We start from the raw sequence: 17907 nt of genomic DNA, 5'->3' as shown, positions 1-17907 counted from the left end.
CTGTGAAGTTTAAACTTTTAATTCCGTAGGCATTGGGAAGCCATTCCCTTAGAGGCAATGACTCGATGACAGTGGTGATAAGGAGACCCGTCGTATTGAATTTGGAGAAACTTGTAGACTGAGATGATTGTGCATGGGACACCAACTCCAGTTTTCATAGTTTTAGGGGATAATAGAAATGATATAACGAATACATTTTCAGATACTTTGCTAGATCTAGATGGTTCCCAGGAGTTGTTTTGTTTGGTCCTCACGGTGCTCTAGTGAGGTCTGAGGTTTTATTCTCATTTCCCTCAGTAAGGGACAAGGCTTGGAGAGTATAGAGACCATCATCCAAGGGACACAGCCAGGGAGTGGTGGCACTGGGATTGGAACTCAGGCAGGTCTCCTGAGCCTGCTCTTCCCACCATAGCCCTTGCCCACCAGGGTTGGAGGGCAAGGATCAGGAGGTCTTTTCTGTAGGAAGAGCTGAGTGGCAGGAGTCCTCCACATCCTGTTCTGAGGGAGCCCACGGGTGCACCAGTGTGAAGGTAAAATACCTGGAGCTCTAGGTTGCTCTATCTAAATAGAAAGGAAGGATTCTGTTTTTCAAAAACCTGAGGTCTCCAGCATTGCCTGGGTCCCCAAGACTGGCTCATTGTGAAAACTTGAGCCTCACACCAAGACCAGCTGGCAGGTCCACAGCGGTGGCTGGACTTGTTGCATGCCAGACTTCTACGGCCAACATTGCAGTGTTTATGGTGGCTGTGTGAGCGTGGACACAGGGTTTCCAGGAAGCTCTGGGTGGGAGCCTCATGCTCTGAACTATGGTGGCTGGAGACTCCAGGGCCCCCAGAACCTCAGCTCCTCTCCCACGCTGCTTGTGCTAGGCCTTTCCTTCTGCATGTTGTTCTCCATGAGACTCACATTCTTCAGAGCTACCCAGCTCTGAGTTTCAGTCCTGGCTCTGTTGCCTATCAACTGTGTGACCTCGGACACTTCATTTTATCTCTCTGAGCCATGGTTTTCTTATCTGGGTCCTTTAGCTCAGGGTCTCTCACAAGACTACAATAGAACCGTCAGCCAAGGCTGCTGCCATCTCAAAGGTCAACTCGGGGAGGACCCCCGTCCAAGCCCACTTAAAGGTAGGCTCCTTACAGGCTGTTGGGCTGAGGATCTCAGTTCCTCACTGTGCGTTGGCTGAAGGCCTCTCTCAATTCCTTGCCACATAGGCCTTCCCTGAGCAGCTCGCAGTGTGGTGGCTGGTTTCATCAGAGTGGTGGCTCCCAAAAGAACGGGGCCAGGGTGGGAGAAGGAGTCATAGTCTTTTGTAACCTAATTGGAAGAGTGATTTCTTGTTGCTGTGGCTGTATTTGTTTGTCAGAGGCAGATCATTAGGTCCAGCCCACTCTTAAGGGGATGGGATTACACAAGGGCATGAGCACCAGGAGGTGTGGACTGCTGGGGACTGTGTTAGAAGGCTGCCTGCCACAGCCTCTCACTGTTAAGAGTCTTTTGCCTAGGGGCATCTGGACCCCGCTGGCCCTTACTTCCTCCATCACCCACTCAAGATACCAGTGTTTCTATGTCCATTTCTCTCTTGAATATTAAGTGGAGACTGTGGGAGCTCAGCACAGTGAGTGTGGGCCGTGCCCACCTCTTCCTTACCAGGTTAGTGCTCCTTCCCTGCTCAGGCCTGTGTGAGCTTCTGGTCACAGCCTGTGGTGGCCAGCTCCATCCAGGTGCCTCTGTACCTCCCAGCAGCTTTTAGTGGCTGAGTGTGGTACAGAAGACAAAGTGGACGAGGCCTTTTGTCCCCAGAGCCCTCACTAAGGCACAGCCACATCAAGTTCACAAGGCTCAGACGGTTGCCTCTGGTTCCTTTGTGCCCAGGGTCCCAGGAGGCATTAACTTGCTCTGCTTGCTCAGCATCTTGGCCCTTGCCTATGCTGTAACCTGGAGTACTGCGTCGGTGAGTGGCCCTGTGACCTCCCCTTCATCCACACACATGCCCCTTGGAGTTCCTGACTGCAGCCCAGGCGTGGGGACAGCCCCTCATCCCTCAGCTGGGCTGGGCCCTGCCCCCTTCAGTCCATAGCTCGCAGTACACCACTGTCTAGGACCGTCTTTCCTTGTCTCCAGTTGTCACCACCTCCAGGGGAGTCTTTCCAGAGCACGGCTTTCATCAGGTTGCCCTTCACCTCAGAGACACTGGGCTTCACTTTGTCAATTGATTAAAATTCTGACAGCTTAGTCAGGCTTCAGTCTAAGCCTGCTTGTCATCTTCCTCATAATTTCTGTTATCCCCTGACAGGTTTCCTTGGTGCCTTCTGTGCTCTCAGCATCCCTTGCAACTCACATTCCCTCCTGCCCCTCTCCTACCTGTTCTTTTCTAACTTTATGGCTCCATTTAGCTTCTCCTGGGCCGTAATCTTGCCATGGCTGACCCAGCATGTTTTGGGGTGCTCCGTGACATGCCTGTCACTGAGGGTTGCATGTGTGAACATGCTTGTCATTTACATCCCTGTTAAGCTCTTGAAGGGTAGATGGCAGATTCTAGTGAGAAAAGTGTGTGATATTTAGTGAGGGAACCTTGGTTTGAGTCCTTGCACCACTCTGCCTGGAGTGTGAAGCTCTAGGCGGGCACGATGCCTGAGCCTCTCCTTGCTTCTCATCAGGCTGTTGTGAGGGTCGGATGAAGTGAAGTGCCTGATTGTTCATTACTGATATTTCTGCTAATCTCTCAGACACTGTGTGTATGCGTGTGTGGTGTGTGCATACATCTTGATGCTGCAGGGTGAATGTCGTCGTTCCTCTTTCACAGTGAGGAAATTGAAATCCAGAGATGTCAAAAGTGTTTCCAAGGTCATATGTTTGGAAAGCTGTGATTTAAAATTGGGTCCTTTGATCTTCAAAACCCGCTACTCGGCTGCAAGTGACGAAACCTGGATCAGTAAGACAGGCTACATGCTTTGGGGAGTGTGGAGTCTATAGTGCGGTCAGCAGACATGTTCCATAAAGGGCTAGATAGTAAGCATTTAGGCTTTGCGGGCCAGACGGCCTCTGTTGCAGCCATAGACAATAGTAATGGTAGGGGTGTGGCTGTGCTTCAGTAAAAATTGGAGGTGGAAAAACAGGCACTAACCAGCCTGGGCAACATAGTGAGACCCCATCTCTACAGAAAATAAAGAAGTTAGCCAGGTGTGGCACTTTGGGAGGCCAAGATGGGAGGATCGCTTGAGCCCAGGAGTTCGTGACCAGCCTGGCAACATAGTAATACCCTGTCCCTACAAAACATTTTTGAAAATTAGGCATGGTGGTGCACACCTCTAGTCTCAGCTACTTGGTGGGTGGGGGTGCTGAGGTGGGAGGATCTCTTGACCCTGGGAGATTGAGGTTGCAGTGAGCCACGATTGGGCAACAGAGCAAGACCCTGTCTCAAAAAGAAAAACAGGCATGGGCCCTGATTTGGCCTACAGGCCATAGTTTGCCTACACCTGGTCCCACATACGCTTTGCCCATAGTAGATGTGTTATTGAGCAAAAGAGGCTCGCTGCCCAATGTGCTAGAAGCCAATACTTATGACACTGAGATTTGGGGAAAAGAAAGCTTTATATTGAAGGTTGACTCCCTAGGAGACAGGAGTCCAGCTCACATCTGTCTCCCTGTGCTGGCTTTAAGGCAGTAATTTTATTAGAAAAGGTTTAGAGGGTGGATACTAGGATTAGCAGATGATTGGTGGAAGGAAGGGGGATTTCTGGAAAGTCCTTGAGCATGCCCAGTTATCTCTTGATGCCACCTCATGTGTCTCATGTGCAAATTCCAGGGAAGTCAGTATGAAACATGCAGTGGAAATTCAGGCTGTGATGGCGGCAGGGTCATTCTGCACAACTCCAGTCGGCCATCTTGGTTCCAGCTTATTTCAGCCAGTTCTTTTATCTCATAAGCGGAGAGAGTTTCTGGGTTTCAGCAAATTGTTTCTTTTCTTATCTACCATCCTGCAAACTCAAGAACTTGTGTTAGTCATTGGTTTCTTTAACTCTGTGGGGCATGGTTTCCAATGCCCATTAAATCCCTTGAATTGGACCGTGTTCCTTCCTCCTGTGCTCAGCTGCCCTTTCTGCCCTCCCTCATTTCTTCTGCAGTATGTGGGTGCCCCGGTGGCTTATGTCCAGCAGATATTTGTGAAATCCTCAGTGTTTCCCTGGCACAAGAACCTCCTGGCAGTAGATGTATTTCGTTCACCTTTGTCCCGGGCATTCCAACTGGTGGAGGAGATCCGGAACCACGTGCTGAGAGACAGGTACCCCCTCAGGGACCCTTGCCTCCCTGAATCCCATTCTGTACTGAAGGGAGAGTTACAGTCCTCAGTGTAACTCCAGTGAGCCAGTCAGCTCTGCAGAGATAGAACAAGCAAGAAGGGTGGAGGGTGAGCCAGCCTTGAATTTCTCAGCATCCTTGAGGGTCCACAGTGGCTGCATTCCCCTTACACCTATGCAGATGGCACACACATAGCCCTGAGTCTCATCCTTACATCTCAGATGGAGTCAGTGTCCACTGAGCTGACTCATGACCTGCATGGCCTCCTGCCTGTGGGTTATGGTGTGAATGTAATGGTGGTGTCTCTGCCGACGAGAAGCAAGCTCTACCGGGGGGTACCTTCTGAAGCCCCAGCCCAGGTTGTGCTCCCCTGCCTGTCAGTGGGTCCCTGGGTTATGCTGGCTCGGCATACAATGTGTGTAATTGGCAAGCTGCATCACTGCCAGGTTTTAGTTAGCTAGTGGCGTTGACAGATATTTTGGTGAACTAAATGAAGCCCCAGATTTACCCCCGTCCCTCCTCATCCACTGAACTGGCCAGGGTGTTTTAGTGGGCGGGATTGTGCATGCTCTCATAGTACACTTGCCTGTCCTCAGAGCTGATGGGCTTTTGGGCCTCAGATGCACTTGAAGTCAGACAGCCACATGGTTAGGTTATTGGCCACCTGGAAGTACTTTCCCCTGCTGCCCTAGTGGTCAGGCTCTTTGGCGTTACTAGAGAGCAAATATGGGGTATTGAAGAACAGACAGAGGACGTCCCCTAAGTACCGCAGATCTGCCCTGTGGTGGCAGACACAGCAGGTTCCTTGTCCTGTCTCCTGTGCAGCTCTGGGACCAGGAGCTTGGAGGAGTTGTGTCTGCAAGTGACCGACCTGCTGCCAGGCCTCAGGAAGCTCAGGGACCTACTCCCTGAGCATGGATGCCTGCTGCTGTCCCCTGGGAATTTCTGGCAGAATGACCGGGAACGCTTCCATGCTGATCCTGACATCATTGGGACCATCCACCAGCACGAGCCTAAAACCCTGCAGACTTCAGCCACACTCAAAGGTAGCCGCAGTACAAGTTCCCTTCAGACCTGCAAGGGTGCCCATTGGTCACTGTCTTTTTGATGTGTACTTAGGCAGATAAGGGTTTACCCTTTGTTCCCAGGGTGGGGGTGAAAAAGGGGTCCTTGGTGGCTCTGCGGTAGCTGTCATTTCTTTGTCAGTACCTGCTGGTTTCTACTTGCAGACTTGTTGTTTGGTGTTCCCGGGAAGTACAGCGGGGTGAGCCTCTACACCAGGAAGAGGATGGTCTCCTACACCATCACCCTGGTCTTCCAGCGCTACCATGCCAAGTAAGATTGACAGCACCCTGGGCTCTTGACTGGTCTGCTGGGTGACATGAGGCTTTGAGTAGTCCCTCTTCTGGTTAGAGTGTTCTGAATGCCCCGCTGGAAACTTGGAGAGTTTCCAGGCCTCCTGTTGAAATGTTTGCATCACTTACACTAGATGATACTGTCTACCACATTTTAATGGGGATGACCTGACAGCTGGTTAAGCATAGGGGACTAAGGCAGGGCTGGCAGTCTCAGTGTCCTGGTGCCTCCTCTGGTCTCTCCTGAGCCTAGGGCAGGCATCCCCAGCTGGTTGCTAGTGAGCCCTGTATGGCCTGAGTCCTTCCCAGTGGGGCACTGCAGGCACCTCCCCAACTGGCAACAGCACTCGAGGTGCTTCTGATCACCTCTCCTGGGTCTTTGGTAATCAAGAGTGTTGGAGGCCAGGCGTGGGGGGCACACGCCTGTAATCCCAGACGCTGGGAGGCTGAGACGGGCGGATCACAAGGTCAGGAGATCGAGACCATCCTGGCTAACACAGTGAAACGCCGTCTCTACTAAAAATACAAAAAATTAGTTGGGCGAGGTGGCGGGTGCTTGTAGTCCCAGCTACTCCGGAGGCTGAGGCAGGAGAATGGCGTGAACCTGGGAGGCGGAGCTTGCAGTGAGCCCTGATCTCGCCACTGCACTCCAGCCTGGGCGACAGAGCGAGACTCTGTCTCAAAAAATAAAATAGGAAAATAAATAAAAAGTGAGTGTAGAGTAGGTCCGGAAAGGGAAGCTGAGAAAGGAGCAGGAGGGGCTCCTGAGAAAACTTTGCCCCTCTGTGATTTTCCCAGCACCCCTGGAGACTACAGAGAAGCCCAGGCACCAGAGAGAAGTTCCCTTCCAACACAGGGGCAGGAGGGAGGTCCTAATGGACCCTCTGTCCAAGGATTGTCTTTGTCCCCGGAACCAAGAGCAACACTTCCATCTACCCCCACCCTACTCCTTGACCAGGTTCCTGGGCAGCCTGCGTGCCCGCCTGATGCTTCTGCACCCCAGCCCCAACTGCAGCCTTCGGGCGGAGAGCCTGGTCCACGTGCACTTCAAGGAGGAGATTGGTGTCGCTGAGCTCATCCCCCTTGTGACCACCTACATCATCTTGTTTGCCTACATCTACTTCTCCACACGTAGGTTCATGGCAGGGAGACCGGGAGCTTTCTCCAAGCTAAACGGGCATTTCTATGTCACCTGCTTCCCTGCCTCTGGAGGTGGCTTGGGGTAGAGAGATAGAACACACCTGGTGGTCGTCAGAGCTAGGGCTTTATCCCCCAGCAGGGTCTTAGGAGCTTGGGTGGGTCCGGGGCTCTTCTCACTTTCAGCCCCTTCCTGGGTTAGGGTTCCTAAAAGGTGTACTATGTCCATGACACTGGGAAGTACTTGTGCCTATCCCTTTCCTTTGGTGAAACCAGGAGCTTTCCCTTCCTCAACTGTCAGGGCAGCCTACTCCCGAGAGCCCCTGTGGGCCGGGGGCTGTGGGAGGGGCTGCCCTGATGTGCCCTCTCTGCCCTCCAGGGAAGATCGACATGGTCAAGTCCAAGTGGGGGCTGGCCCTGGCCGCCGTGGTCACAGTGCTCAGCTCGCTGCTCATGTCTGTGGGACTCTGCACACTCTTCGGCCTGACGCCCACCCTCAATGGCGGGTAGGTCCCCAGCAGGCTCCACTGGGCCACAGGGTGGGCTCAGGCCAGAGAGCCTTGCACTTCTGGGTACTTGGCCTTCCCTGGACTGGGTGTTTGCTGTGACCTCACATCTTCACATTGTCGTTTTTGACATTTAAGAGGTATATTTTCTTCCTCTTCTTTGTCTGGCTTGTATTCATACTAGTGTTTGTATATAGCATATCTAGCTATAGTGAGTGTCCATAGGTACAGAAGTGTGTATTTGTGGGCTGGGTGTGTATATATGGGGTGTGTGTTGGTATGTGTGTTTGTGTATACATGAGTATGTATTGCATGTGTGTAGTCGGATTTGTGCATCTGTGTTTATATATTCTATATACACACACCGCACACACACTGCAGCTTGATGGCTTAAGCCACTGGAGGTGTGAGATAGAGAACATTTCTTTTTTTTCGTAATTAGAACATTTAAATGCCTAATGAAATAGGTCATTTTAGAGGAAGCTCTTTGGAAGATATGAGCACACTGTAATTTGTTGCCTTTTCCACCGATGTTTACTTTCCCCTTGCCGCTCCTCTCTGAACCTTAGTCTGGAAGCCCTTCCCTTGGCTTGTCCTCAGGCTTTGATCTTGGCTCTGGATAGGCCCACCTTCCTGTCTGTCAATCTTTATTAATGGATTATGGATTGGCCTGTCCCCCACCTTGGACCGTCAGGCTGGTCGTATGAAAATCGACGTCGTGTTTTGTTTCTGGTAGTTTCCTTGCTCTTAGATACCTGCTCCCTTTCCTGAGCCTGATGGTGTTAAACACCGCCCTCCCATACCGTCTGCCGTACCCTCTACAGGGGCCCTCCCTTCCTTCGGCTCCAAAGCAGAGGTCCCGCAAGTTATAACTCAGCTGGCGTTCCTCGCACATAGACTTTCGTAGGTTCTGCCGCGGGGAGTGTGGGACGGTGGGCTCAGATAGCTGGTAGAGCTCTCTGTAGGAACAGTTGTTCTCTGCACACAGCTTCTCAACAAAGGTGAGTGGGCCTTCAGGGTGGTTTCATCTCCTTGCGTATTTAGCTGTGATGGGTCCACCCAGAGTTACTGGCGTGGGTTTTGGCAGCAGTCATTGTCTTTAGCCAGCAGTCCTCCTGGGAAGGGCAGGGAGAAGTGTGGTCTAGCAGTGGCGCTGCACAGCTCTCCCTGAGGGGCCTCTCCCAGCCCCCCTGAGCCAGATGGCTAGAGACAGGACAGCTGCTGGCCCCTCCGCAAGGCTCTGGAGCCTGCCTGAAAGCCGAGCACTGTGTAGATGCAGGCCTTGTTGGGTGAGGTGGACAGGGGAGGGTTTCTGCCCAGTGGTTGTGGGAGTCACTCAGCAGCCCCTGTAACAGGCTGGAAACCCCATAGCCTTCCTGAGGGCCCAAGTCTGTTGGGAACCACCACAGCACTGTCCTCACCTTCTCCTTCTCTGTCCCCAGCGAGATTTTCCCCTACCTTGTGGTGGTTATTGGGTTAGAGAATGTGTTGGTGCTCACCAAGTCCGTGGTCTCAACCCCGGTAGACCTGGAGGTGAAGCTGCGGATCGCCCAAGGTAACACAGTGGGAGAGTTGGGCAGGGGGCTGCAGGAGGGGCTGGAGAGGGGCCTGTTCCTCTTGCTGCTGACGCTCTGTGAGCAAACAGAGCCCCTGAAATGTCCCTTGCTCTTGCCTCCAGCATAATATGCAGTGGGCCACTGGGCCCTGGCAGCTCTTGAGTGTGTGCCCTGGGGAGCCATGGGGCCACTGGACTGTACTTCGTCCTGGTTCATGTGTCAGTAAGAAAGCAAACCAGGCTGCGTGCCATGGCTCACACCTTCACACCTGTAATCTCAGCACTTTGGGAGGCTGAGGCAGGTGGATCACTTGAGCCCAGGAGTTCGAGACCAGCCTGGGTAACATAGTTAAACCCCATCTCTACAAAAGATACAAAAATTAGCAGGGCATACTGGCATGCACCTGTGGTCGCACCTACTCAAGAGGCTGAGGTGGGAGGATTGCTTGAGCCTGGGAGGTCAAAGCTGCAGTGAGCTGTAATCACGCCACTGCACTTCAGTGTGGGTGGGGCTTGTATTTGGTGGTGACTTTCTGTTTGGGGATTTTAGTGCCTAGTATTTTCTCTTACTGCCTCACTCCAGCACACTAGCCCAAGCCCCAGGGTCTGGCCGTTTCAGAGATGCTGCCTTCATGGCTGCCAGAAAAGCTCCCTTTGGCCCTGCTGGTAGAAGCTGGGGATCTGGGGTTTTGGGGAAAATGAGAAAAGGGAGAAGCGGCCTTGGAGGTCTGGTCACTTGAGCGTCTTCCTCCTCATCACCTCCTGTCACCCTATGTCTGTGAGGAACAGGACTGTAGGCAGCTGTCCATTCATCCAGAAAACCTCTGTGAGCCTCTGTGATAAGCCAGGCCCCGTGCTGGATATGGAGTTAGGAAGACATGGGGCGAAATAGTCCTTGCCCAGTAGGAGCACAGAGCCTTAGACATGTGACAGTGTGATAGCATGGGATCAGGGCTCACCACAGGAAGGGGCTTGAGGAAGAACGCAGCCAGCTCCTCCACCCCCTGAGTGCTTCTGCCATGTGGCTGGTGGGCACACTGTCATGCTGGCCCATACAGACCAGACAAGAACCACATGCGGAGGTTGGATGTGGCTGGAGTGGGTGGCACTTGGCTTTCCTTGTGGATTTTCTCATCTCCACTCTGCTGCTTCCCCCTTCTGATGGTTATAGCTCTCCCCTGCACCCTCCAGGCTGTGAACACCTGTTCCCTGTAGCAGCTGTGTGGTGGTGACAGCCCCTTAGAGTCTGGGCATTAGCAGGGGCCTGAGGGTTGGGGTGCTTTGGTGGAATGGCTGCTTCAGAGGGCTGGGGGCCCTCCCCATGCCTCTGCCACTCTGAGGCTCTTGAGGTTGTGTGAGTCATGTCGCTGAGTGGCCACGTGCTGCCCTGTGCCCTCTTGCTGCCCTCTGCAGGCCTAAGCAGCGAGAGCTGGTCCATCATGAAGAACATGGCCACGGAGCTGGGCATCATCCTCATTGGCTACTTCACCCTAGTGCCTGCCATCCAGGTAAGGCCCCAAGGCCTGCCACCTGGATGAGCATGGAAACAACTGCTGTGCTCCCCAGCTGTGCAGCCATGGACAGGGTGCTCCCCTCTTCAGCACAGGCATCCTTGCCTCTGAGGTGGGACCTCTTTGCCTGGCAAGCGGATCACTATAGCACACAGATGGCCCCTGGCACGCCTGACTCAGAAGTGCTCAGCAAACTCTGGCTGGGTTCCGAGATTGAGTGCCTAGCCAGGCAGGCTCTGCGCTTGACCCTCTCTTCCTACCCCTCCCTGCCTGCTTCCCCTTCAGCCAGGTGGCAGGAGGAGGCTGCAAGGGCATGGCAGAAACTGGGGACTGTCTGTGCCATTTCAGTCACACCTGTTTCCCATTTCTGAGGGAGAAGCACCGTGGGGTTCCTAGACCCTTCCTCCGGTCTCTTCCTTTGGCCCTGACCCATGCTGCCATCTCCAGACAAGAGGCCTTGCCTGGCCTGACCTGTGGAGGGCCACCACCCATTGCCCAGAGTGACCCAGCTCTTGGCAAAGTGCCCTTGCTCAGCTGTGGGCTGTGAGCAGAGGTGGAGGTGGCCCTGCACTGAGCTGGAACCTCAGACTGATGCCGGCCATTCCAAAAGGAGTTGCAGGAAGGGGAGGATGCCATCTTTTCTCCCCCATCTTTCCCCCAGGGCTGGCAGGCCAGCTGAGAGATGGGGGTGAACAGAGAACAGATGGGCTGTGGGCTGCTTCTCCTGGAAAACAGTAGTATCTGCAGGATAGGGTAGCCTTGGGACGTTAGAGCTGAGACAACCACTGTGCCACTGTCTACCCCACGGTCTTACCCCAGATCCGAGTAGCACTGTGGTGATGCGCTAGAGGTCTCAACACCGACATCTCAGAAAATCCTGTCTGCTGACAGAGCTTGGGGAGCAGAGAGCTCACCCTTTTTCGATTTTAGAGGAGAGTTAATCCCTCTCTCTCTCTCCATTGTTCCAGGGCAGTTGCTGGCTAGGAACCTTTCTGAGAGCCCCTGAATCAGGCCTGGGCTCTGGCTGGGTTGGTGATGCATGAGCAGGGCAGGGGCTCAGTGGGGAAGGACTTTTTGGGGAGCAGGCTGGTGGGGCTTAGAGGTTGCCAGGTTGGATCAGGCCTTCAGTCCTCTCTAGGGGGACCGGAAGATTCAAGGAAGGTACTCCCCCCTCCCCTTTCAGCCCTTTCTGAAGAAAGTGTGAGGGTTTCTGCTGCCCCCTGGTGGAGACAGGGTGAGCTGCTAGTGGTATGTGAGCTGAGGACCAACCAGCATCTCTCTTCATCTCTGCTGTGCCCTGCCTGCTGCTGCCCTGCTGGTTCTGAGGTGGCTGCAGTCTGGGCACTGCTCCTCTAGGGCTGGGGCAGTCAGGTCATGGCACCGCCTCCCCTCCACCCCACCCTGTGTGCTCTGATTCCAGGAGTTCTGTCTCTTTGCCGTCGTGGGGCTGGTGTCTGACTTCTTCCTTCAGATGCTGTTTTTCACCACTGTCCTGTCCATTGACATTCGCCGGATGGAGGTAGGAGTGGGCTGAGCCTTGCCCCGCCCACCTCCTCAGCCCTGGCTGTACTGAGGGAGTCCTGGGTGAGAAGGGTGTGGACCTTGGGCAGGGCAGTGGTCCTGTGCGGGCGCCCTCTGGATGGTGGACTCGGGCCCTGACCACTGTGCCCCCAACAGCTAGCGGACCTGAACAAGCGGCTGCCCCCTGAGGCCTGCCTACCCTCAGCCAAGCCAGTGGGGCAGCCAACGCGCTACGAGCGGCAGCTGGCTGTGCGGCCGTCCACACCCCACACCATCACGTTGCAGCCGTCTTCCTTCCGAAACCTGCGGCTCCCCAAGAGGCTGCGTGTTGTCTACTTCCTGGCCCGCACCCGCCTGGCACAGCGTCTCATCATGGTACCTGCCACCCCTGCCCTGCCCTCTTCTGGAGGGCCAGCGCTCCAGGCCTCTTGTGGTGCTGCACTTGTCCTTAGAGTGGCGAGGGATGCTCCTCAGGCTCTGGTGGCCCCTGGAAACCTGGCTCTGGGGAGCTGCCTGTTGTGTCCTCCCTGCCCAGACCCTGGTGGCTTCTGAGGAGACAAGCCTGTGGGAGAAGCAGCTCCAGGGCTCTCAGGTACAGGAGCCATCCTCTCCCGAGAGTGGCCCAGGACAGGAGCCTGTTAGTCGAGTGCTCTGGGATGGACCCACCTGTGGCCACCACATTTCCCTGGGCCACATTTCATCGGCCGCTGTATGGTGTGCAGACAGTGGAAAGTGCTGGGCAAAATCAGTCACCAGCCAGGCTGCGCTGGCTGCGGGGCAGCAGTGCCTCTCCCAGGGAGCTGAACTGAGACGGGAAGAAGGCTGACGCTCCCTGAGACTAGGCCCTCTGGGGGACTCTGGAGCAGGTCAGGCAGCTGGCCCTCTGGCCATGCTGACCATATGAATGGTAGCAGCTTTCTGATCCCAGCTGAGGTGGAGATTAGGGACGGGGACATTCTGTGTCAAACCTCAGGGTGGTTCAGTCTATTTCCAGGCCAAGAAACTCAGCCCCTAACTGTGGAAAGGGAAGCAGGCCCTCCAGCAGCAAGTGCTGGCAGGTGTTAGCAGGAGGACTCGGAGAGGCAGGAGGAAAGCACACAGTGGGGCCTGTGTCCTCTCTCCATCCCTAGGCCTCAGGTCCCCGTGCTGCTTTCCTCTCAGCATGAGGGCTGAAGCTGCTGGGGTTGAGGCCCATTCCTCCCACTGAGTACCCTGCTCCACTGCAGGCTGGCACCGTTGTCTGGATTGGCATCCTGGTATACACAGACCCAGCAGGGCTGCGCACCTACCTCGCTGCCCAGGTGACGGAACAGAGCCCGCTGGGTGAGGGAGCCCTGGCTCCCATGCCCGTGCCTAGTGGCATGCTGCCCGCCAGCCACCCGGACCCTGCCTTCTCCATCTTCCCACCTGATGCCCCTAAGCTACCTGAGAACCAGACATCGCCAGGCGAGCCACCTGAGCATGGAGGTCCAGCAGAGGTTGTCCATGACAGCCCAGTCCCAGAGGTAACCTGGGGACCTGAGGATGAGGAACTTTGGAGGAAATTGTCCTTCCGCCACTGGCCGACGCTCTTCAGCTATTACAACATCACGCTGGCCAAGAGGTGAGCTGGGCCATGCCAGGTGCCACCTCCTCACTTGATGGTGTCAACTCACCATCCTCTTTCCCCAATGTAGGAGGCCCACAGTTTGAATTCTGCAAATAATTAAAACAATTCATAAGGTTGTAAGGTGGGAACTGGTGGTCTAGGCAGCCATAACCCAAGAGCAACCCCAGGTTCCTCTGAGGAGTCACAGGTGGCTGCCAGCCCTCGCTAGAATGAGACCCACCCACCTGTGCCAGGAGTGGGGAGGGAGATACCCCACACGGTCAGAAGGGCTGCTTGGGTGCTGGTATCTGGGACAGCAAGGTTGGCTGCTAGGCTGGGCTGGGGAGGGACCTACCTCTGTCCCCAACCCCCATGCTGGGAGAGTCTGGCCGGTGGAGCTGAGGCGTGCCTGGGGAGGAGGGAGCGGACTGGCTGGCAGGCACAGTAGGAGGAAGCCTTGGGAGGGGGCCCCCCGCTGAGGCTGCCCACTGTCTGGATCCAGGTACATCAGCCTGCTGCCTGTCATCCCAGTCACACTCCGCCTGAACCCGAGGGAGGCCCTGGAGGGCCGGCACCCTCAGGATGGCCGCAGTGCCTGGCCCCCACCGGGGCCCATACCTGCTGGGCACTGGGAAGCGGGACCCAAGGGCCCAGGTGGGGTGCAGGCCCATGGAGACGTCACACTGTACAAGTAAGGTTGCTGGGTGGGGTGGGGTGGGATAGAGTGCGGGGAGGGGGACAGGTGGGCAAGAGTAGGGGAGAGGGAGGAGGGGAGGGGACAGGCTATGAGGTGTGTCTCACAGCAGTCCGCCTTCCCGTGCAGGGTGGCGGCACTGGGTCTAGCCGCCGGCATTGTGTTGGTGCTGCTGCTGCTCTGCCTGTACCGCGTGCTGTGCCCGCGCAACTACGGGCAGCCGGGCAGCGGGCCCGGGCGGCGGAGGCGCGGAGAGCTGCCCTGCGACGACTACGGCTATGCGCCACCTGAGACGGAGATTGTGCCGCTGGTCCTGCGCGGCCACCTCATGGTGAGCAGGGGCACAACGGCCAGGCAGGGGAGGGCTGGGGCCTGGCCCACACCAACACCAGGCTCCCGCAGGATATCGAGTGCCTGGCCAGCGACGGCATGCTGCTGGTGAGCTGTTGCCTGGCAGGCCACGTCTGCGTGTGGGACGCACAGACCGGGGATTGCCTCACGCGTATCCCGCGCCCAGGGTAGGTGCGGCTGCCCTCTCCTCTGTGACCCCCCATCCCCCTCACCCCACCACCTACCCCGTGCAGCCATGTATCTCTCCTCCTTTCTCCCTCTGACGTATCCCCCAACCCCTCCAGGCTCCCTCCCACCCCCACACCGCACCCTCTCCGCTTGTCCCCTCTAATGGCCCCTCACTTCCCCCTCTCACCCTTTCCCCCTCCCCCACACCCCCTCTCCTACATCCCCTCTCACTCCACCATCCTGGCCCCCAGCAGGCAGCGCCGGGACAGTGGCGTGGGCAGCGGGCTTGAGGCTCAGGAGAGCTGGGAACGACTTTCAGATGGTGGGAAGGCTGGCCCAGAGGAGCCTGGGGACAGCCCTCCCCTGAGACACCGCCCCCGGGACCCTCCACCGCCTTCCCTCTTCGGGGACCAGCCTGACCTCACCTGCTTAATTGACACCAACTTTTCGGCGCAGCTACAGCCCTCACAGCCCACTCAGCCTGAGCCCCGGCACCGGGCGGTCTGTGGCCGCGCTCGGGACTCCCTAGGCTATGACTTCAGCCGCCTGGTGCAGCGCGTGTACCAGGAGGAGGGGCTGGCGGCCGTCTGCACACCAGCCCTGCGCCCACCCTCGCCTGGGCCGGTGCTGCCCCAGGCCCCTGAGGACGAGGGTGGCTCCCCTGAGAAAGGCTCCCCTTCCCTTGCCTGGGCCCCCAGTGCGGAGGGTTCCATCTGGAGCTTGGAGCTGCAGGGCCACCTCATCGTGGTGGGGCGGAGCAGCGGCCGGCTGGAGGTGGGCAGAGGGGCTAAAGGTGGGCAGAGCGGCTGTCCACCCCGGGGATTGTGGGCCTTTCTGGTGGGCAGGTGCTCACAGCCTCTGGACTTAATAGGTGTGGGACGCTATTGAAGGGGTGCTGTGCTGCAGCAGCGAGGAGGTCTCCTCAGGCATTACCGCTCTGGTCTTCTTGGACAAAAGGTGAGTGTGGCCTGATCCAGCCCCAGATGTCCCCAGCCTTTGTTGGCTAGGCCATACTCATCTTGAGTCTTGAGTCCTGGTTCCTGTCCACTGCTGCACTGTATGTTTCGATTGACCTTCTTGATGACCAGCCCCACACGTGTAAGCAGAGGGCAGTCCACTTGGATGGGAAGGTAACAAAAGCATTAGGGGTGTGACGTGCTCGGAATTGGGCCTGGCACAAGGTGACCTCCCAGGGCCTTAAGCAGTGACAGTGGGGAGTGATACACTCCTGTCCTTTCTCGCCCTTCTCAATGAAGCCAGTTTCTCTGATTAGCTTGTCAGTCTTGAGCCTCTGGGGTATCTTGGTTGCATTTTTAGTTACAGAAACAAAGTGTGCTTGCAGAACCCTCTTCTCCTTGGCTGCTGGCGGCTGTTCTCTGCTCTCCCTGGTCCTGTCGTGCTTGCCCTCCTCAGCAAGCCTGCTGGCTGTGGGCGTCGCCAGGGCTCCGTCTGCATGCACACTGCTTGGGGAGTCTCAGTCACCTGGGTTCTGGCCCCACCTCTGAGCTGGTGAACCTGGGTCTCCACCCAATGGCCAGGTGCCTTCCACCGAACGCCTTCGCCTGCCTGTCCCACACTGGCTCCTCCTCCAAGGCTCCTTGACTCTTGGTGGCAGCACCATCTGACCTAGAGCTGGAGTCTTTCTTTTTCCTTGGGGAGGGGGCGTCCCTTGCCCTTAGTGCTGTGGATTTCTGCCAGTGGCTGCTGCCGTCATTCCTGTCAGCACAGGTTCTGCATGGGCCTTGGCTGACATCCTCTCCAGCCTGGCCAATTTCCCCAGGTCCCTCTGTGCTTCTTGGAAATTCTCCTTTGCTGCTTGTTTTAGCTTTAAGGAAAGCCCCGAGGTCTCAGCCCTGATCCTCAGGGTTCCTGGTGACTGTGGTCTCTCTTTGTCCACCCACTTCCAATCATACAACTGTGGCTTCCCCAGGTCTGGTGTGGCCCTTCAAATTCATGGGCAGAGGTTGTAGGCATGCATTGCCTTTCGCTACATTAAGATTTTGAACCCCACCTGCTTTGAGGCTTTGGGGTTATTGGGCAAATATACCCATCCCTGCCTGTCAGACTGTACCTAGGAATTTTGGAGAGCAAAAAAAAAATCCTTCTTTGTGGAAAAAGGAATTGGTGTGGGCTGTGATTGGGTTGAAGCTGCTTTTATGTGGAGAATGCAGGCTTCCACAATGCCCAACATAGCCCACTCTGCATCCTGTTTCCCCTCAGCAGTCTTCCCTTCAGCTCCAGGCTACATGGAGCCCTCCGCTTGTTTTTAATTTACAAACTTATGTGACATTCACCAGGTACCACCTTACACGTTAGCTCACTTGATTCTCATGACCATTATGTGAGGTGGGTACTCTTATCCCTATTTTGCAGACAAACTGAGGCACAAGGAGGTTAATATTTGCAGTTGCCCTCTGGCTCCAGCATCTGTTCTGGTACCATGTGCTTTCCTCTTGGCCATGTCCCTCCTGACCCTTCTTGAACTGGCCCTTTATCTCTCTTGTGCCCACATGCTCAGCCCCAGGATTGGGGCTCTCCTGGGGCTCTAAGGGAGAGGCCCCTGGCAGCTGTTCTTCTCTTCCAGGATTGTGGCTGCGCGGCTCAACGGTTCCCTTGATTTCTTCTCCTTGGAGACCCACACTGCCCTCAGCCCCCTGCAGTTTAGAGGTCGGAGGGCCTGGGGTGGGCAGGTGTTCACACTTCGTGGGATGTGCAGGGGCCGTCTGCCCATTGCCTTCTCAGAGATCCTTCACTTGGCCTTTTGTCCTCAGGGACCCCAGGGCGGGGCAGTTCCCCTGCCTCTCCAGTGTACAGCAGCAGTGACACAGTGGCCTGTCGCCTGACCCACACAGTGCCCTGTGCACACCAAAAACCCATCACAGCCCTGAAAGCCGCTGCCGGGCGCTTGGTGACTGGGAGTCAAGACCACACGCTGAGAGTGAGTATTGTCTCATCTCTTGGGTGCTGGAGTGGCCTGGCGCAGGGTGGGAGCCTGATGCATTTGTCAGGGAGAGGCTGGAGGAGTCCTGGTGAAGGACAGAGGGCATTTCCCGGCCAAAGTATAACTTGGAAAATCCCAGAGACCAGAACCTGAGGTCCATCCCTGTCACAGGTATTCCGTCTGGAGGACTCGTGCTGCCTCTTCACCCTTCAGGGCCACTCAGGGGCCATCACGACTGTGTACATTGACCAGGTGAGGGGCCTGCGGGGCGGGGGTAGGGG

At 56.1% G+C, this 17907-nt stretch overlaps 1 protein-coding gene across 5 annotated transcripts in view; it reads left to right on the top strand.

Annotated features, from left to right (window-relative positions):
• The window catches only part of SCA (SREBF chaperone), a 66888-nt gene that overhangs the window by 48155 nt on the left and 826 nt on the right, over positions 1-17907 (top strand). For 3 of the 5 annotated variants that reach the window (XM_011739129.3, XM_011739130.3, XM_011739131.3), the window contains 18 exons: positions 4125-4282; positions 5125-5345; positions 5529-5634; positions 6613-6785; positions 7171-7297; positions 8740-8852; positions 10266-10360; positions 11784-11882; positions 12041-12259; positions 13111-13487; positions 13975-14163; positions 14296-14497; positions 14569-14684; positions 14937-15459; positions 15557-15642; positions 17270-17352; positions 17457-17623; positions 17798-17878. In XM_011739129.3, coding sequence (XP_011737431.2) covers positions 4125-4282; positions 5125-5345; positions 5529-5634; positions 6613-6785; positions 7171-7297; positions 8740-8852; positions 10266-10360; positions 11784-11882; positions 12041-12259; positions 13111-13487; positions 13975-14163; positions 14296-14497; positions 14569-14684; positions 14937-15459; positions 15557-15642; positions 17270-17352; positions 17457-17623; positions 17798-17878 — 3135 coding nt within the window. The remainder of the gene's footprint in view (positions 1-4124; positions 4283-5124; positions 5346-5528; positions 5635-6612; positions 6786-7170; positions 7298-8739; positions 8853-10265; positions 10361-11783; positions 11883-12040; positions 12260-13110; positions 13488-13974; positions 14164-14295; positions 14498-14568; positions 14685-14936; positions 15460-15556; positions 15643-17269; positions 17353-17456; positions 17624-17797; positions 17879-17907) is intronic. The other 2 variants (XM_071091590.1, XM_011739133.3) reach the window with 2 other exon arrangements.

Source organism: Macaca nemestrina, chromosome 2 (genome assembly GCF_043159975.1).
Source record: "Macaca nemestrina isolate mMacNem1 chromosome 2, mMacNem.hap1, whole genome shotgun sequence".
NCBI classification, from domain to species: Eukaryota; Metazoa; Chordata; class Mammalia; order Primates; family Cercopithecidae; genus Macaca; species Macaca nemestrina.
Note: the sequence above shows the minus strand (reverse complement) of the source record. Positions and strands in the feature narration are given on the sequence as shown.